The sequence below is a fragment of the Oryctolagus cuniculus genome, chromosome 18, assembly GCF_051225735.1.
Source record: "Oryctolagus cuniculus isolate XC-2025 breed Fujian yellow rabbit chromosome 18, ASM5122573v1, whole genome shotgun sequence".
In the NCBI taxonomy this organism is placed as follows: domain Eukaryota; kingdom Metazoa; phylum Chordata; class Mammalia; order Lagomorpha; family Leporidae; genus Oryctolagus; species Oryctolagus cuniculus.
In genome coordinates, this window is record NC_142884.1 from 61,601,342 (window position 1) to 61,621,452 (window position 20,111).

The 20,111-nt window shown below is 54.2% G+C and overlaps 1 protein-coding gene across 6 annotated transcripts in view; it reads left to right on the plus strand.

The window, feature by feature from the left end:
• PRMT7 (protein arginine methyltransferase 7) overlaps positions 1-20,111 on the plus strand; it is an 84,684-nt gene that overhangs the window by 26,310 nt on the left and 38,263 nt on the right. For 5 of the 6 annotated variants that reach the window (XR_016225315.1, XR_016225316.1, XM_089320320.1 and 2 more), the window contains exons 7-18: positions 760-1,001; positions 1,223-1,403; positions 5,642-5,769; positions 6,104-6,239; positions 7,096-7,179; positions 8,332-8,379; positions 9,354-9,443; positions 12,586-12,747; positions 13,739-13,813; positions 16,030-16,190; positions 16,891-16,987; positions 17,148-17,312. Coding sequence is in view for 3 of the 6 variants with exons in the window: in XM_089320320.1 (XP_089176446.1) it covers positions 760-1,001; positions 1,223-1,403; positions 5,642-5,769; positions 6,104-6,239; positions 7,096-7,179; positions 8,332-8,379; positions 9,354-9,443; positions 12,586-12,747; positions 13,739-13,813; positions 16,030-16,190; positions 16,891-16,987; positions 17,148-17,312 (1,569 nt within the window). In the remaining 3 variants the exon portion in view is untranslated. Of the gene's footprint in view, positions 1-759; positions 1,002-1,222; positions 1,404-5,641; positions 5,770-6,103; positions 6,240-7,095; positions 7,180-8,331; positions 8,380-9,353; positions 9,444-12,585; positions 12,748-13,738; positions 13,814-15,642; positions 15,740-16,029; positions 16,191-16,890; positions 16,988-17,147; positions 17,357-20,111 lie in introns of those variants that run through there. The other variant, XR_011384054.2, reaches the window with a different exon arrangement.

The window sequence follows — 20,111 nt, forward strand, 5'->3', positions numbered from 1 at the left end:
CTCTCTCTCTCTGTCTCTCTGCTTTTCAAAAAAGAATTAAAAAATAAAAAGCCACACTGAAGGGTTGCCCTGAACCTGGGACCAGAATTACTGCTCAGCTGTAAGACTTGATTCTTTCTTCCAACTCAGTGTGGGAGTTCACCAGCATGATGACAATTAAGGTCTATTTTTGATGCATTTTAGAGTACTGCAGAGTTGGGAACTTACCTGGCATAAATCATTTTGGGCATTATATGTATTCCTTTATAAAATCTAGTTCCTTTTCTTTTCCCTGTACCCAGAGCATAGGGCTGAAAACATTTTGCTCTTCTAAGAGTGTTGAGGCTTTAGATATTACTAAACTAGTCTAACAATTTTTTTTTTTTTTTTAAGATTTGTTTACTTATTTCAAAGAGTTACAGAGATAGATCTTCCATGCTCTGGTTCACGTCCCAAATGGCCTCTCTGGCCATGGCTGGGCCAGGCTGAAGCCAGGAGCCTCATCCAGGTCTCCCATGGGGTGGCAGAGACCCAAGCACTTGTGCCACTTCTGCTCTTTCCAGGCTATTAGCAGGGAGCTGGATTGGAAGTAGAGCAGCCGGGACTTCAGCCAGTATCCAGGACTGAATCAGTACCCATCTGGGATGTTGGTGCAGCAAGCAGCAGCTTTACCCGCTGTGCCTCAACACTGGCCCCAATAAATCTTTTCTGATCGGCGGGAATTCATATGGGTCAGTGTACTGACTTCTGGTTGTTCTTTTGTTTTTAATATGAACTAAGGAAAACTGCGAGGCTGTGCCTCACCGAGCCACCGTCTACGCACAGCTGGTGGAGTCGAGAAGGATGTGGTCATGGCACAAGCTCTTCCCCATCCGCGTCCACACCAGCCTCGGAGAGCAGGTCATCGTGCCCCCTGCCGAGCTGGAGTGCTGCCCGGGCGCGCCCTCTGTCTGTGACATTCAGCTGAACCAGGTGTCGCCCGCTGACTTCACCGTCCTCAGCCGTGTGCTGCCGATGTTCAGGTACCAGGCATCCACCTGGGTGACTGCGGTCTGAGAGAGTTGGTGGAATTTGGGTCTTTGGCAGTTCTTGTTGAGTAAGAAGGAAACCTAACTCGGGTCAGCTGCCTTGAAAGCAAAAATCCTTTGCAACCAAGCAGCATTGCTGGTCAGGCCACCACAAAAACTTGAAAATGGAGTGTGTGGGTTAAAGTGTGCCTAAGTTCCTGGCTCTTCTTCCACAGCGTGGACTTCAGCAAGCAAGTCAGTAGCTCAGCCGCCTGCCATAGCAGGCAGTTTGAACCCCTGGCATCTGGCCGGGCTCAGGTGGTTCTCTCCTGGTGGGACATTGAAATGGACCCTGAGGGGAAGATCAAGTGCACCATGGCCCCCTTCTGGGCACACTCAGACCCAGAGGGGCTCCAGGTAAGAGACAGGGGCTCAGCATGTTTGCTTGTAATTCAGGAAACTTGTCATGCGCTTATGTTTGTGGGAAAATAGGCAGTCGAACCTTAGGTTCTCAGGAACTGAAAGGAGGTGTTGTCAGAAACAAAGACGAAGAAGAACTAAAAAAGAAAAAAACATGCAGGCTCGCTTTGGTGAGGCTGACCTCTCTGTGGGTTCACGGTCAGCACCCGTGGACACGGTGAGCAGCAGAGAAGCTTGGTGAGCAGGCTCCTCACCAGTCCCAGCACAACCACAACCACTCTTAGAGCTCCCCCTCATCCCTGATATTCGGGCCTGCTTAGTTCAACTGAAAGTGCGCAGAGGACAGGAACTGCAGAAGAGGAAGTGAGGATGCTCTTCCACGTGTGATGAGGTCCTCATCCCCACTCACAGGAGGAGCGGTGAAACCGCCACTTCCAGCGGCGGTGAATAGCTCAGGAAGCTGGGGAAGGAGCAGGGGAGCGAGTCCCAGGACATCCAGAGCACAGGGGGCCACTGTCCCCATGGAAAGTGGTGCCACCTGCAGCCGTTTGAGCTCTGGATAGATGCGCACGTGTGCAGAATGTGTGTAGGGTGCTCACCACAGCCCCGAGTCAGAAAAGAAGCGGCGGTGGGGACTCACCCTGCATCCTGCCAGTGTGGTGGCTCTGGCGCTGATGTGGAACACACCCAGCACCTGGCACGAAGTGAAACACGCGTGAAGGAGCACAGCTGTGTCTGCCGGCCAGCACTGGTGTGAGTGACAGGACGTGGCTTGGAGGGGATGGCGCATGTGGGGTGTGTACAGGACATCTTGAGAAGAATTCATAGGAATTGGTAAATAATAATGATAAAAATGATTGCTTCTGGGAGAGGAGGAAAGGAAACTTCTTTTTTACTTCCTGTCCTCCTTATCTTGAAGCTTTTTTCTTAGGTGGGTGTGTTTTCTCCCCTCAAAGGGAAAAAGATAGAAACAATGTTGCAGAACCAAGAACAAATGGTATTGACCTTGTAGAAAGACCTTAGCTGCTCTCCCCACCCACCAGTCTTTTTTTTTTTTTTTTTTTTTAAGATTTATTTATTTGAGAGAGAGTTACAGAGGGAGACACAGAGAGAGAGAGGTCTTTCATCCACTGGTTCACTCCCCAAATAGCTGCAATGGCTGGAGCTTGGCTGATCCAAAGCTAGGAGCCAGGAGCTTCTTCTGGGTCTGCTACATGAGTATGGGGCCCGAGCACTTGGGCCATCTTCACTGCTTTCCCAGGCCATAGCAGAGAGCTGGATCAGAAGAAGAGCAGCTGAGACTCGAACCGATGCCTATATGGGATGCCAGCGCCGCAAGTGGAGGCCCAGCCCACTGCACCACAGCGCCGGCTCCCCGCCTTTCCTTGAGTCACTGCTTAGCTTACCTGGCCTGGGAGCTCCTCGGCCACTCTGCCTTCCAGTTGCCTGGCCCCAGGTGGGGACAACCAACCAACAATTGCCAGCTTCCCTCTGCAGCCTTAGTGTGTGTGAAGGAGGTGTGGGGGTCAGAATTCACCCCCAGAGTCGAGATAGGCCTTGAACTGCTTTCTTCCTCTCCATAAGTGTGATGATTGGAAATTAGCATGAGAGCATCCTATAAATGTTAATGCTTTTCATGTGCACATCTTCCAAGCAATGCTACCTACATTTTCTCCTTTAATCCTCATGGAAGACACATGTGTAACTGTGACAGTACCCAGACAACTAGAGGATTGGCACAGGGCCTCTGTCCAGGGAGCCCCAGGTCTTCTGACAGTGGGCTCTGTGCCCTTTCTGTACCAGCGATGACTTTTGCACTGTTGGGCATCTAGGAGCTGCTAATGAGTTTCCTTTATTAATTCAGAGTGCTTTGATCCCAAGTCTTTTTAGTCCGTGGGGTGGCAGGTTCTGCTGCCAGCTCTTCAGCGTTAGGTCTGGGGAGCCCCCTGTGGTGGAGCGAGTGAGAGGGAGAGGTGACAGGGAGGCACGGTGGGAGCACAGGAGGGATCCGAGAAGGCTGCTTTTGTGTTGGGATGGATTTGTGTAGCACAGGAATGAATAACAGGCTTAAGAGAACTTGTTCTTTCCCCCTTGTTACTATTTTTTCCAGAATATACCTGGTTGGATTTTCATTTTCTAGCCTTTATGTTCAAATAGATGTTTCAGATGCATGGGAACTGTTCAATTTCTGACCAGGCAGGGTGGGATGTGGCCCTGAGCCTGGCCTCAGCTCCCTGGGCTTCGCTGCTGAGCCACTGGCCGGGAGGGCCCCATTTTCCCGAGTTCCCAAAGACGACCCAGGAGGACAGAGGTGACTGTCTCATCAGAGCAGAGCCAGGCATCCACTTTTTAGGATAATTCTTTCTATTTTAAAAAGAGGCTTAGGGGCCAGCGCTGTGGTGCAGTAGGCTAACCCTCCACCTGCGGCACCAGCATCCCATATTGGCACTGGTTCCGGTCCCAGCTGCTCTACTTCCTATCCAGCTCTCTGCTATGGCAGGGGAAAGAGCAGAGGATGGCCCAAGTGCTTGGGCCCCTGCACCCGAGTGGGAGACCCGGAAAAGGTTCCTGGCTCCTGGCTTCAGATTGGCATAGCTCTGGCCATTTGGGGAGCAAACCAGTGGATGGAAGACCTTTCTCTCTGTCTCTTCCTCTCACTATCTGTAACTCTACCTCTCAAATAAATAAAGTCTTTAATTAAAAAAAGGCTGAAAGGTTATAATCGTAGTAAACCTCATTACATTAAAAAAAATAAAAGTCACTGTGGTCCTGGCATGCAAAATATAGGTCCCTTTCCAAAGGTGGGTTTTTGTAAATCTCTTGTGTGGTAGCAGTCACCACATTTGTCATTTCATTTTATTTTAATTTATCTATTTGAAGAACAGAGTTACAGAGAAAGGTAGAGAGAGGTCCTTCATCTGCTGGTTCACTCCCCAAATGGCTACAATGCTAGAGTTGAGCTGATTGAAAGCCAGGAGCTTCTTCTGAGTCTCCTACGTGGGTGCAGGGGCTCAAGGACTTGGGCCATCCTCTTCTGCTTTCCCAGGCACATCAGCAGGGAGCTGGATCAGAAGTGGGGCAGCCAGGCCTCAAACCGGTGCCCATATGGGATGCCGGCGCTTCAGGCCAGGACTTTAACCTGCTGTGCCACAGCACCGGCCCCATGCACAATTGTCATTTTATTTTATTTTTAAAGATTTATTTTTTTATTTATTTGAAAGTCAGAATTACACAGAGAAGGAGAGGCAGAGAGAGAGAAAAGTCTTCCATCCGCTGGTTCACTCCCCAGATAGCCGCAACGGCTGGAGCTGCACCGATCCAAACCAGGAGCCAGGAGCCTCCTCTGGGTCTCCCACGTGGGTGCAGGGGCCCAAGCACCTGGGCCATCTTCCACTGCTTTCCCAGGCCATAGCAGAGAGCTGGACAGGAAGTGAAGCGGCTGGGACTTGAACTGGTGCCCACATGGGATGCCAGCACTGCAGGCTGTGGCCTTATCTGCCACGCCACAGCGCCAGGCCCACACTCGTCATTTTAAACACCTTTATGGGTTCTGCGTGAGGATTTGTGTGTCCCTTTTGGAGCTGCTGCACATTTGGGTTGGTTCCAGTTTTTGCTAGTATAAAGAATTCTGTGATTGATAGGCCTATTTATGTGTGGCTATGGCTTTTTTCCCTTTTTTGTGTTTTGTTTTTTTTTTCCTGAAGATAGATACCTATACGTGGGGTTTATAGTAAGGCTCAAGACAGCTTATCAAAGCCTGGCTCTGTATCATTGTAAAGCCATGCTTCACAGTGTAGAGTCTTCTGTTTCTTTAAAAAGTCCATTTAATTTGATGAATTAAACCAAACAAAAGCTTTTTGTACTATTTTCCCAGCTTTGTATATTGAAAATGTATGAATGCACAGAGTAAGTGAGCATAGCCCTGAGACACCCTTAGCTTCGCCAGGGAACGCCAGCCGCGCTTCCTTTGTCTTGTTCTCCCTCCTCTGCCTCCCTCCCTCCTTCCCTGCACACATGCACACATACCGAGTTTTTGCGGGATCATTGAAGTAAGTTGCAGACAGCTGACGCTTCACCCTCAAATTCCTCAGTGCACATCTTCTGAGAATAAGATCAGTCTCCAGCAGAAGCAAAATAGCATTGTAGCTCCTATGGGGATTAACAGTCATTCCATAACAACAGCTTGCATATGAAAATTTCTTTAATTGTTTCCAAATGTCCATTTCCCATTTCAGTGGCGGGACCACTGGATGCAGTGTGTGTACTTCCTGCCACAAGAGGAGCCCGTCACCCAGGGCTCAGCCCTCTGCCTGGTAGCCCACCACGACGACTACTGTGTATGGTACAGCCTTCAGAGGACCAGGTATGCCCAAGCCACGGGTGAAGGACTGGGCCTTGCAGACTGGGCCGTTTATGGATACTTGGATCCATTTATGGATACTTGGGAGGCGCAAGTGGGCAGATTTGTATTTGAGCAGATTGAAATGAGAGGTTAATGGTTTGTGTGGATGTGTCAGGGTAATGAGAGGATGCTGTCAGCCGTGGCTGGACTCCAATTAGCACTGACGTGTGTGAAGTCCAATCTCTGCTTGAGAACCAGTGGCCAGTCTCGCAGGGCAGGTCCCTGTGCTGTGCCCTCTGCTTCTGTGTGGCTAGTGGGGTATGCCCACCACCTGTCTGTTTATCGCCTGCCATAGCCCTGAAAAGAATGGGAGGGTCCCCCAGATGCGCCCTGTGTGTGACTGCCAAGCTCACCTGCTCTGGACCCGGCCTCGTTTTGGAGAGATCAATGACGCCAACAGAACTGAGCAGTATGTCCAGGCCCTGGGGACCGTAAGTCCAACTTTTGCATGGTTGTGGCCAGGGTAGAAGCTTGTCCCCTGGCCCTCTCTGCCTGAGGTTCGGGAGTGGGCACAGTACCGAAAGCTGAGGAGCCAGTTCTGGTCTCCCTGGAGGGCCTGCTCTCTGCCCATCTGTGAGAGCCTCCTCCGGGGTCTTCCCAGCCCCTCTGTGTGGCCTGCTGAACGCCTTTGCGGCCCCCAGTAAGTGAGCCCAGTGACTTCAGCCACCTCTCTCCTCTTCCCGTCCATTGCCACCTTTGTCTGATTTTCTAAAATACAAATCTGATCACAGGACTCTCCCGCCTGAAACCAGTGCTGCTTCTGCCTCTCAGGGGACTCAGCCTGGGGGCCACCATTGCAGATGGCAGAGTTGTGTTCAGGAACCCATGTGCACATGTGCTCTTGAGTGCATTTTGAGGGGAGGAAAGATCCAGCTGGCTCAGTTGCAGAGTTTCTTGGAGGGATCTGTGACCCATAGGGCATCCCTGCTCGAGGGTGTCACTTGAGAATGCCTGAGCCTTGAGTGACAGCTGTCACCAGACCCGAAAAACCTGCTGTAGATGTAGACTGCGTGTTGGCCTCCTGTGAGTGGGGCAGACCCTCAGTGAGGCTTTCTGGCTTGGGTTGAGAAGGGTGTTCCCTGCCTCTAGGGCTTGCTGGGGAGACACGGGAGAGGGATTGGAGGGTGGGGTGGGTGACTGCACAGGCCGGGAGGCAGGTGCGAGGGATGGGGTGAACTCTGATTTGGCACTCGGCTGTCCTGGTGAGCGGGGCCAGAAGGAAACGTGTGTCATTTGGCCCCGAGGAGCTGTTGCAGAGCCTGTGCTGAACTTGCTCTTTTCCCACAGGTGCTGACCCCAGACAGCATCTGCCTGTGTGTCAGCGATGGCAGCCTGCTCTCCGTGCTGGCCCATCACCTGGGTGCCCAGCAGGTAGCGCACGTGTCTTCTGTCAGCTTCCAAGGGCTGGCTCTTCCCTCTCTATCTCATTACTTGTATTTCCTTCCTTCCTTCCTTCCTTCCTTCCTTCCTTCCTTCCTTCCTTCCTTCCTTCCTTTCTTCCTTTCTTCCTTTCTTCCTTTCTTCCTTTCTTCCTTTCTTCCTATTTATTTATTTATTTGAAAGTCAGAGTTACACAGAGAGAGGAGAGGCAGATACAGGTTTTCCATCTGCTGGTTCATTTCGCAGTTGGCTGCAACGGCCAGAGCTGTGCCGATCTGAAGCCAGGAGTTTCCTTCGGGGCTACCATGCAGGTGCAGGGGCCCAAGGACTTGGGCCATCTTTTGCTTTCCCAGGCCACAGCAGAGAGCTAGATCATATGTGGAGCAGTTGGGACTCGAACCAGTGCCCATGTGGAATGCTGGCCCTGGAGGCGGCAGCTTTACCCACTCTGACACAGCACCGGCCCCTACTTATATTTTCTTAAGATCAGCTCTTTAGTCAGAGCTTTGTGTGGTCAGGTACACAGTTCTGTGGTTAAGGCTGCTGCTTTTTTTTTTTTTTTTTTTTTTTTAAGATAGATACATTCATTTGAAAGAGTTACAGAGAGAGCTTCTATCCACTGGTTTACTCCCCAAATAGCCGCAACAGCCATAGTTGGTCTAGGCCGAACTTAGAGCTTTGTCCAGGTCTCTCACATGGGTGGCAGGGGCCCAAACACTTGGGCCATCCTCCACTGCTTTTCCTAGGTGCATTAGCAGGGAGCTGGATCTAAAGTGGAGCTGCTGGGACACAAACTGGCGCTCATATGATATGCCAGCATTGCAGGTATTGGCTTTACCCACTGCCTCATGACACGACCCCTCATTAAGGCTTCTTCCAGGTGCAACTGATGTGTACAGCTGTGTGCTTGGTTCTGGGGCCTTATGGTCTATTGCCCACGTGTGTGGACTGCTGCCACATAGCCACAACCCACATTACCAGGATCAGTGCAGACCTTAGGTGCTGTCCCAAGTTGGTAGTGAGCAAGGTTGAAGTGTTCAGGTGATGTTCTCTGCCTTGGACTGATCTTGTCACATTTTAATAAGTGATTTCTTCCTCTACTGAGTATGTGTCTAATAACTAATAGCATGGTGTTCTCTTTAGGTATTTACAATTGAGAGTTCAGCAGCTTCTCATAAACTGATGAAAAAGGTAAGTGGAGGTTGTGACTGACGTCCCAAGGGGCCTGGGGGCTTTCCTTTCAGCATCTGGGGTTGACCTTATGTAGCAACAAGTTCCGGGGAAACGGAGGAGCACAGCTGGGTTGAGCACTCTCCTGGTTGTTTGGCTCTGCACGGAGAGCTGGCCTGGTCATCCCCAGAACGTGTGCACTCAGGTCTTTGCCTTTTTTTTTTTTTTTTTTTTTTTAAGATTTTATTTATTTGAGAGGCAGAGAGAGGGAGAGACAGAGACATCTTCTATCCACTGGTTCAGTCTCCAGATGCCCTCAATTCCTGGAGCTGAGGTGATCCAAAGCCAGAAGCCAGGAGCTTCTTCTGAGTCTCTCATGTGGGTGCAGGGGCCCATGCACTTGGGCCGCCTTCCACTGTTTTCCCAGGCCATAACAGAGAGCTGGATCGGAAGAGGAGCAGCCGGGACATGAACCCATGCCCATAAGGGATGCCGGCACTGCAGGTGGAGGCTTAGCTTGTTAGACCACAGCACGAGCTCCACTCTGCTCTGGTTTTTACAGCTGACTCATTCAGGCTTTTCTCCTTCACATGAAGCTAAGAAAGCTGAGATCTCTGCAGTAGTGGGACAGACTATCTGATTGGTTTCTGGGCCGCCACTGCTCCCTGCCCGATGGGAGATTCTCGCTGTCTCCCTGGCCAGCAGTGGGTTCGACTTCCACTCTGGAGGGTGGCTTGCTTGCCTGGCACTAGGTCCTGCCATGTATCCATGACCAGCAAGTCTTTCCCTGTGACTGCATTTGGCTCACCATCTCATCCTGGGAGCAAGGGCTGCCCCCGAGGGGGGATTTCCACAGGGCAGGTGGAGGGGGCACTCTGGAGCTGTGGGGCTGGGTTCTCTAGCACAGAGAACAACTTCGGGGGGGTGTTGGTTTTTTCTTTTTGCTGAACAAAAATACTTTTGTAATTGTTTTTTCCATTGTTTTTCTTTCTAAGATCTTCAAAGCTAACCACTTAGAAGATAAAATCAATATCATAGAGAAACGGCCTGAAATGCTAACGTCTGAAGACCTGCAGGGTAGGAAGGTGAGCAGGAGCTCTGCACACGCGAGGGCTGTTGGGGTGGGCGGTGCAGCATTGAGAGCCCTGCGCCATCCTGTCCCTGTGCCTCGTGGCAGGCCCCCAGGAACAAAACCGCGTGGAGGGCGTGGCTGGGCAAATCACGGCGCTGCTCTAAGCAGCCTGGAGGGACTCCCCCATTCCCTTCCCAGCGCTCCTGACTTCATTCACTTCCCCTTCCCTTTCACTTTTTTTTTTCTTTTTGTAAAGATATATTTATTTGAAAGGCAGCGTTACAGAAAGATGGTCTTACCTGCTGGTTTACTACCCAAATGGTGCAAGAGCTGAAACCAGGAGCCTGGAACTCCATCTGGGTCTTTCACGTGGGTGACAGGGGCCCAAGTACTTGGGCCATCGTCCACTGCTTTCCCAGGTGCATTAGCAGGGAGCTGGATCGGAAGTGGAGCAGCCGGGGCTGGAACCGGTGCTCATGTAGGATGCCGGCATTACCGCGTTTGGCTGTTTTGAAGAATGCTACTATGAACACTGGAGTATAGATCTTTGTGAAGATGGATGTTTTCAGTTCTCTGAGACAGTTGTCTAGGCTTTAAATTGCCAAGTAATAATGATAATTTTATGTGACTTCTAAAAAACTGCTGCCAAAGTGGCTATACCATTTTACATCCCCATTAGTACCGTATAGAGCCCTCACCAGCACTCGCTGCTATGTCTTTTGAGTGTTTTGGTTGATACAGGCAGCGTCTTGTCCTGTGCTTGGTTACCACGTGTGGATATTCAGGCATTTGCCATTTTCCTCCATGTCTTTCACAGCTTCATGAAGGTAGAACTCACACACAGTTTACTTGTTAAAAGTGTTCAGTTTTGGGACCAGCACAGTGGGTTAAGCTGTAGCCTGCAGCGCTGGCATTCCAGTTAGAGTCCTGGCTCCTCTACTTTGATCAACTCCCTGCTAAAGTGCCTGGGAAAACGGGGAGATGGCCCAAGTCCCTGGGCCCCGGCATGTCTCCATATGGGGAGAGCCAGAAGAAGCTCCTGGCTCCTGGCTTCAGCCTGGCCTAATCCTGGCGGTTGCAGCCATTTAGGGAGTAAACCAGTGGATGGAAGGTTCTCTCTCGCTCTCTCTGCCTTTCACATAAATAATAAATAAATCTTTAAAAACATGTACAGTTCAGGGGCCAGTATTGTATGGCACAGGTTAGCCTGCCCCTTGTGATGCCAGCATCCCATACTGAAGCACGAATTTGAGTCCAGCCTGCTCCACTTCTAGTCCAGCTTCCTGCTAATGCACCTGTGGAGGTAGCAGATGATGGCCCAAGTGGTTGAGCGCTTGCCATCCATGTGGGAGACCTGAATGGAGTTACTTCCTGGCCTCAGCCTGGACCAGCCCTGGCTGTTACTGCTGCCTGGGGAGTGAACCGGCAGACGGGTGGAGGGTATCTGTATATCCCTCTCTGTCATTGTGCCTTTCAGATGAATAAATAACTTCTAAAAAATTATTAAAAAGCATACAATTCAGAGATTTTAGTATATTCATAAGGTTGTACAGCTATCACCAAATCAATCCTAGAACATTTTTAAAAATTTATTCATTTTAATTTTATTTGAAAGGCAAAGTGAATGAGAGAGAAAAAGAATCCCTTACATCCACTGGTTCACCCCTCCAGCTACCTGTGATAGCTGGTGCTGGGCCAAAGTCAGGAGCCTGGAACTTAGTTCAGGTCTGCCAGGCGCATGGCAGGAACCCGAGTCCTTGAGCCATTCCTGCTGCCTCCCAGGGTGCACATTAGCAGGAAGCTGGAGTGGAAGCAAAGCTGGACTGTGGGATGTGGATGTCCCAAGCAGCATCTTAACTGCTGGCTGAACTCCTCCCTCTGATTCTTTTGTTACCCTGAAAAAAGCGCCATTCTTGTTGCCAGTCACTCTCCACTTGCCCCTGGTCTTCCAAGTCTTGGGCAGCCCCTGTGTCCTTCCTGTCTCTTTTGAGGCTCATAGAGATGGAACTGTAGCGTGCAGCCGTGTTGTGGCTGACAGCTCGCTCCCAGCAGGGTTGTCAAGGAGTGTCGTGTTGAGTGGACCAGTATTTCACTTCTTTGTCCTGCTGACTAATACTCCGTTATGCGGCCAGACCATGCCTTGCTTACCCATTTATGGGAGGGGGCGCTCGGGTAGACCCCGCTGGCTGTTGTGAACAGGGCTGCTGCGTTGTTCCGAGCTGCCCTCCCCCCTCCATCAGTGATGGTGTAGGAAGTGATTCGATTCTCGAAGCCACTCGTGTGGCGTACACTGGACTCCAGGTCACTGGGGCAGGGTCCTCAGGGCCAGCCCCTTTGTCTTGCCCAGTGTTTTCAGTGCAGCTGTGTTGGCTGCAACCAGCGCCTCCCTGATACCCATCCACTTGGGCCCACCCCTGGGGAGTCTGTCTCTCGGCTCTGCCCTATCTTCCTCCTCCTCTCTGCAGTCTCCCCACTCCTGACCTAGACTGTGCTCTCCTGAGTCACCCCTGTGCCTCGCTGCCCTGGGGCCCTCCGCTCTTACCTGCTGGCCCTCAGAAGGGAGGGGTCTTTTAAAGCACAGCCCTTGTTGAACTCCCCATTAGAGCTTCTGGCCTCCAGGGCGAGTCCAGCCCCTTCCCCCTTCCCCACCGGCTCCTTGTGCCTCTCTGGCCTCCGCCTTGCCCTCCTGCCTCTGCCTCCACTCCCTTGCTGTGGCTCACACCCTTGCTCTCGCTCCAGTCCGGGCCTGGGCCTGGGCCGCCCTTCCTGCTCCTCAGCTTTTCTGCCTGCCAGTCACTTGCTCACCTGCTCGGCACACGTTGACTCAGTGTGCGCTCTGGCCAAGCACTTTGCTGTGTGCTGGGGACACTTCGCTGTGTCCCCACACAGACAGGCACCGAGGACGTGTGATGAGAAAGCTTTGAGCAGGGCCTCCGCTCCCCTCGCTTGCCTGTCTGTTAGATGGGGCAGCTCCCACCCTGCTGCCTTCTGCTGCACATTGCTGCTGAAGGCGGGACTCATCTTGGTATCTTTGAGGGCAGGTACAGACCCCACTGCTTGTTTGCTGAGTGTGTGGGTGGCCTGTTACTTCCTGCCTGTCGCTCTTCAGCAGAGCCCTTCTGATGCCTGGGTCCTGCTCTTGCCCTGCTCACCAGGTGTCTCTCCTTGTGGGTGAGCCGTTCTTCACCACCAGCCTGCTGCCCTGGCATAACCTGTACTTCTGGTACGTCCGCACCGCTGTGGACCAGCACCTGGGACCTGGCGCCGTGGTGATGCCCCAGGCTGCGACTCTGCACGCTATGGTCGTGGAGTTCAGGGTAGGCCACCCGGAGGGGTTAGTGGGAGACAGAGCGGAAGGGGGGTCGGGAGCCTTGTGTTCTTGCAGAGGCCCTGGTTGCTGATGGAGCCCTGAGGACTCGGGCCTCACCCCTCCGTCCGTATCGGTGCGCTGCAGGGAGCCATCAGGCAGCACCTCGGAAAACAGCCATTTGCCACAGGAAATGGCAATGGCCGTGCACTGTCTCTTCACAGTTGTGGCTTATCAGAATAATTAAAAAACAGAAATTAAGCGTTTTGGGAGACAGGCTGTGCAGCTTGCACTGCTCTCATTAAGAGCCAAGGCTCCAGTGGTTAAAAGCATTTTGAGATGGGAGAGGCAGCTTCTTTATGCGGGGAAGAATTGAAAAGCTTCATTTTAATTTTCTCATCAAAGCAGAACCACAGTCACGAAGTCATTTTGGGAAAGGCATTTTTATTAAAAGGCTTTTGAAATGCTTTAACCTGAAACGCGGGGCGCATTGCATTTGATAGTCCTTTTGTAAGAATGGCTTCTTATCATGTGGGAGCTCAGTGGCCCCGTTGCTTAGTTCCTGGGCGTTTCTTCTGCGTGTGTGTGTGTGTTTTTTTTTTTTTTTTTTTTTTTTTTTTAACCTGAACGGATTTTCATGTGCATTCTGGTTTTCATGGTCAAGGGGAGTGTCAGGCACAGGTGGCTTGTTCCCCGGCCTGTATCTCCAGGGAGGCAGTGGGCGGAGGTGGGCTGGCCTGGATGTACCTTGGGGAATTGGTGTTAGGGGTGGGCTGGGTAGAAGGCCAGCCCCAAGCCTGGTCACGCTGGTGGATTGTCCCCACCGAGGGGGTCGTGGCGTCCTGAGGAACTGGCAGAGCCCATCTTGGGTCTGCAGTGTGAGTCTTTTCAACCTGGGGATGTCTCATCTGGGTCCTCCTCACCCATCTTGCGCCCAGGTAGGTGTAGACATCTGTGTGATCAGGCAGGTGGGTGTAGTCAGGGCTGCACCTTCCCCACAGGACCTGTGGCGGATCCGGAGCCCCTGTGGTGACTGCGAAGGCTTTGACGTGCACATCATGGACGACATGATTCAGGTAGGCCAGGGCCACGGCTCTGAGCAGCGCCCCACCCGCCCACCCCACGGGGCCTCGGGCCCCTGACAGTGTCCTGTGGCTACCGTGCAGGCTGTCGCTCAGACAGGAGGCAGTGTATAGAGAGCTGCTCTGTTTGGGGCAGGGAGGGCAGGGCTCTCCATCCTGCTCTCACCGCCGAGAGTGTTCGCTGAGAGCCGTCGTGCTCTGTCGGGCAGCTTCCCAGGCAGCCCAGTGACCTGAGGCAGTGGTTTCCATTCAGGGGAAGGACAGGTAAGGAGGGCCCTGCAGGGCGACCTCCACATTGGCACCGCCCTGAGCTTCCAGCAGCAGGGACTGGGTCAGCTGCCAGGGTCCGCATCCCCAGAGCCTAGGGCAGCCGCCGCTGCACAGTGGTGTCAGGATCTGTGACGACTGGCAGGAGTCGTGATCTTCTGCAGGAGAGAGGCGAGGCGAGGAGCCCAGGGCTGGTCCGCGTGGTGAAGAAGTCCATGGTGCGCAGTGGGCACTGTGCGCTGCCCGCAGGCTCCTCAGGGGCCCACCTGCCCCTCCTCTTGCTTATCCAGAGCTCACATTTTTTGTATGAAAGTGGATTGCTAGTGTGAGGTTTGATTTTTGTTTTTGTTTTAAGATTTACTAATATTTATTTGAAAGGCAGAGTAGCAGAAATTGTCCATCTGTTGGTTCACTCCCCACATAGCCACAACAACCAGACCAAAGCCAGGGTCTCCCACGTGGGTGGCAGCGCCTGAGGATCTGGGCCAGTGCTTGCTGCCCCCTGGTGCATTAGCAGGGGGCTGGGTCAGAAGCAGGGAGTGACTGGACTCCTCCGGCACTCCAGTGTGAGATAGGGGTGCCCCGAGCGGCAGCTTGGCCTGCTTTGCTGTGACCATGCACCACGTGTGCACCTTTTTTTTTTTTAATTTAAAGATTTTTTTTATGTATTTAGAAGGCAGAGTTACAGAAAGGCAGAGGCAGACAGAGAAAGAGGTCTCCCATCTGCTGGTTCACTCCCAAATGGCTGCAATGGCCAGAGCTGGGCCGATTCAAAGCCAGGAGCTTCTTCTGGGTCTCCCACATTGGTGCAGGTACCCAAGCACTCAGGCCATTTTCCAATGCTTTCCCAGGCACATTTGCAGGGAGCTGGATCAGAAGTGGAGCAGCCAGGACTCAAACCAGCATCCATATGAGTGCTATGCCACAGTGCAGGCTCCTGTTTTTTAAAGTCAGTAAACACAGTGGCTGTTTGACCCATCTCTCCCAGCAGACCACCAGCGTGACTGTTCCACATTTCCAGAAAGTTCTTCTGCCAAGATGTGCACGCGCACACACACACACACACACACACACACACACACACACCCCTGGGCTCCTCTCACCCTTCCACCCCAAGAGGCCTGTGCTCTGGGTCTCTCTCAGACCCTTGCTCCTGAGCTCTCCCTGACCGTCCCCATCCCGTGTCTGCATCTCCCGTATGCTCAGAGCACATGGCCAGGGTGCTGGACGCCTCCCCTGGGCGGTGGGCAGTGACCTGCAGGCATCCCCCATACGTGCCCAATCCCAAGCCTGGCCCCTCCCAGGGCTGCCTGCCTGTGACCCAGCTTCTTCTCACTCCCGCCTGCCATGCTTGGGCCAGGCTCCGCCCTGCAGCTCCTCTGTCCCCTGGTAGTGGTTGGTCAGGTTCCCATGGAGCCCCTGCCGTCCTCCACTCAGAGCCGAGGGCAGAGCCTGCATTGTGCCCCCCTGCCCTGCGCAGCACTGCTGCCTCCACCCTGCTCCCACTTGGCGCTGTCCATGTTCCTTCCTCGTGGCCCTTCTGCTTGTTCCCTCAGGACAGTCTGCAGCTCCCTGTTCCCACCTGGCTGACTGTCTCTCCCTCCAGCCCCGAGCCTCTGCCCCTGATGGCACAGCTGTAGCGGCCGTGGGTGGGTGAGTGGCCAGCATTGCAGGTTTCACGGGTGTAAGCATTTGGTCACCAGCATTGCTCAAGCAAGAGGCATTGCCATCCATTCTCATGATGGAGAAAGTAGGGCTCAGAGGGCGCAGGTGCTGAGGCACCAGCTACAGGAGGGCAGGGAAGAAGCCGCTGCCTTGACAGGCAATGGGCATCCTGCGAGGCCCGCCCATGCGACTGCCCATCCTGGAGGGGAGGGTGCCTCTGGCGTGAGCCCTGGAGCTGCCAGTTCTCTGCAGACCCTCAAATCCCCTTCTCCTCCCAGCGTGCCCTGGACTTCCGGGAAAGCAAGGAGGCCGAGCCCCACCCGCTGTGGGAGTACCCCTGCCGCAGCCTGTCCCCAGCCCAGCAGATCCTGAGCTTTGATTTCCGACAGCCGGTGCCTCAGCAGCCTCTGCGTGCCGAGGGCTCCTTGGAGCTCCAGAGGTGAGTGTGGGTCTGGGAAGGCGGCTGGGACAGCTACCCTCAGGAGGACTTGCCTGCAGGAGAAGCCCACTGGCCAGGGAGGCTGTGACTGTGGGCCTTGCAGATGGGGGCTGCCTCGGCTGTGTCTGGCCCTGTGGTGCGGTGGCTCCCAGCCTCTGGTGGGGGCCAGCAGGGGTCCCCGAGTGGGCTTTGCTCACCTGCGTCTGAGCGCCTTTGTTGGATCACAGCTGCAGAGAAATGTGAACTTGGTTACCATGGTTACCCATCAGCCCATTTTCCTAAACTCTCCTGGGAACTGAAGCAGGTTAGGAATTGTGAGAGCTGCTCGCTACAAGGCAGGGTCAGGTCCATCCAGCGCCAGCCCCTTCACAGAACAGAGCCCAGAGCAAGCACAGGAACCCAGGGCTCCAAGCCTGAGCTTCTGGCTGGGGTCTCCAGCCTTGGTGCCAGAGCTGCGTTCTGAGGGGCTGGCCCTGCCCAGGTGCACCGAGTGCTTGGCCAGGCTTCGAGGAGCAAGCAGGGCCTGGGGCTGCGGCTGTTCTTGCTCAGCGCTCCCTGCATGGCTCTCGGTCAGGTGGGTTCAGGAGTTCCCAGCTGTGCAGGATAGAGATGGGATGATCAGGGGTTTCTGGGCAGTAGAGGGGGCCATGGCTGTGCCACCCATCTCATGTTTCTGCTTGTCTCAACCCCCTGCCCGCAGGCCCGGAAGGAGCCATGGAGCTGTCCTCTGGATGGAATACCACCTCACACCAGACCACACGGTCAGCACCGGCCTCCTGCAGCCTGCAGAGGACCAGGTAGGGCTGGCTCTGCCTGAGAGCAGGTGCCAGGACCTTGCGCCCTGTCTTGTGTTCCTCAGGCTGAGTAACTCCTCCACGGCCCTGGGTTGGTGCCTGGGCGGGCAGGTGGCCCATGTGTCAGGGCGCCCTCAGTGTCCCCTTGCTGCTCCCCTCACAGGGGGACTGCTGCTGGAACCCCCACTGCAAGCAGGCCGTATACTTCTTCCGTACCCCGCTGGACCCCAGAGTGCCACTGGAGGGACCCCGGACCGTCCACTATGCTGTGGAGTTTCTGCCCCACACCGGAGACATCACCATGGAATTCAGTCCTGTAGACGTCCAGGTTTGAGACTCGCTTGTTGAGAAATAAAGTGGCCGGGACTCTGAGTGGGTGTGGCTTTCTGGGGGAGGGAACCCCGAGGGTGCACCTCTCCTCCTGGGCCTGCCCGGCCCCAGGGTGCAGGGGAGACCTCTTCCTTTTAAAATTTTGATCTTTATTATTTGAAAGGCAGAGAGATCAATCTGCTTGCTTGTTCATTCCCCAAATGCCCACAACAGCCAGGGCGGGCACAGGCCAAAGCCATGGGGATCTCTCAGGTAGGTGTCAGGGACCCAAGTACTTGAGCCATTACCTGCTGCCTCCCAGGGTGTGCATTAGCATAAGGAAGCTAGAATTGGAAGCAGAGCCAGGACACAGGTCCAGACACTCTGATATGGGATGCACACATCCCAGGTGGCACCTTGACCACCCCCCAAATACACAGCCTCTTCCACTTCCGTACCTTCGCACTGCTGGCTCCAAGCTGGCCAGCGCCAAGGGCTGGTAACTGAATCTGAAGGGTGGAGAGGCCAGGAGACCGCCATGCTTATGTATGGCACGGAGAAAGCTCCCAGGCGATGCTCCCTGTCTCCCGCCCCAGAAGCATAAGGGTCTCCCTGGGGGGGACAGGTGGGGCAGTCCCCATGGCTCCTGAGCTGGGCAGTGCTGATGGAGGAACCTTCTTCACCTGCCTGCTTCCGGGGGGACATCTGGGTCCCAGGCCCTGAAGACCCTGGCAGGGCCTGGCTGAAAGGACAGGGTTCACCCAGGTTACCTGCGCGGTCATTCAGTCCCCCACTAAGCACCAGGCTTCTGGCAGACTGCTCTGAGGCAGTCACTGAGGTGCAGACCAGGAAAGCAGCCCTCAGAACAGGGAGTGGGAGGTGTGGCCCCGTCCCATGGGTCCCCCAGGTGTCAGAGGGCCCCTTACCACCCCCTCGGAAGTCTTGGGTGGGTGGGGTCCCAGGCAAGGTGGCCACACACAAGCTGCCCTTTTGCAGCTGGGCTCCCAGTTCTTGGAGGAAACAGGAGATGCTGAGCCAAAAAACGAACTCAGATGGCTTGGAGGCCTAGCTTTTCTGGGCAGGCTAGGGCTGTCTATCTGGTGGCTGGGGGCAGGAAAGGCTGTCCCCCGACAGTCTTCCCCCCACGGCCCACCCCAGGCTGCTTAGCTCCTGGGTCTGGAGTCAGGGCAGGGCTAGGCCCCAGCTTGGCGCTCAAATAAATGCAGAACACTGGCCTTGAGCCTCACAGTTTTATTCTCCTCGGTATCCATCCTTCCTTTCAGCACCAGTAAAGGACAAAAACCACCTCTCTTTCAAAATATTTCATCACGTGTAAAGATCGTTTCTCTTCTAGGGAAGAATCGTCTACATATATATTTGATAATGTTTTTACCAAAACCTTAGGTGTGCTTACCATATAAAACCCCTAATGTCCCATGAAGATACAATACAGAAAAAAATACAGAAATTAAAAAAGGCTTCTTTTTTTCCTTTTTTAAAACAGTATTTCTAAATCTCAGCAAGTTAATACAATAGTTAAAAAGCATCAGGGCTAAATACTGAAAACTCAGGGTGGGTGTGGACAAATGGAAATGAATGCTTCTTTCCCAGGCTGACCCAGTGCCTCATGGCCTCTCGAGCCTGAGCCAGGGCGGACGGAGCCTTGGTCTGGGGCCTGGGTGGCCCCTGTGTCCCCTCCCTCCCAGGACTTGGATGCCATAGAGTCTGAGATCCCGGCAGTTTTTTTTTTTTTTTTTTTTTTAAATGGAAGTGGAAAAGCCTGGCTTGTACACAAGCCCTGGAGTCTGCAGGCATGGCGTGGAGGGATAGGACGGGGCTGGTAGGCGGATGTCCCTCCTCTGGACCCAGGACCTGGCTGGGCAGAGGTGACCTTGTGATGACAGAAAATGACCGAGGCACGGGGCGCTGTGACTTGCCTGAGGCCACCTGGGAGTCAGGAGGGAGGCACACATGTGGCCCTGACTCCACTTGTGCTCCACTTGGAGCAGAAGCTGCTGGAGCCTCCGCCTTGCCGTGCCGCTCACACGCACAGCCCTGGTCCTGGGAGGCCTAGGAGCTGGGCCTGCCCGCAGATCCGGGCCTGTGTGGGTCTAGAGTCCCAGCTGTTCTCAGAGCAGGGGACTCACACCATGAAGCCAGGCCCTAACAGGCGGGACCCTTGGAGGAGGAGGCGAGGCAGAGAGCACTGGGAGGACTTGGGCAAGGGAAGGGCCTTCTGGGCCCTGGGGGCCGCAGGCAGGCCAGCGTCACAGTGGATGCACGTTCTTGCCAAGCTCTCCATGCTTTGCAGTGTGTTCCACCCCCTCCCAGCACAGGGCCTGGCCCCTTTTTGCGGTTCAGTGTGTGTGACAAGGCACAGCTTTGGCGCGCCAGCACCAGGAGGTTCCAGTAGCCGGGTCCTGGTGCTCCCATCAGCCTGGCCATGCCGAGCTGGCTCTGAGCCAGGCTGGATACGCAATCAGGCGCTTCAAGGAGGGAGGCCAGTGCAGGTTGTCACAAACTGTACCTTGCGTCGGAGCCTGGCACCTGCAGCAGGCAGAGGCCTCCCTGTGAGACTGGGGTGCGGCCCAGCTGTTTAAAGGCAGGATGGCAGAGGCAGTGCTGCTGGGCGCCTGGGAGCTGTAGGCCTGGAGCAGATGGGGGGACCGTGGGCTGTTGGCTGCTTTGCTGTGCTGAGCCAGGTGCCTGGGGCTGGTCCCGGGTGAAGGGTGGCATGGTGGCTTCTGTGTGCCTGCAGTGCCAACCAGTACCACCCACCACTGCCCCGGTCCAGCAGCAGCTGTTGGCCTTGCCAGCT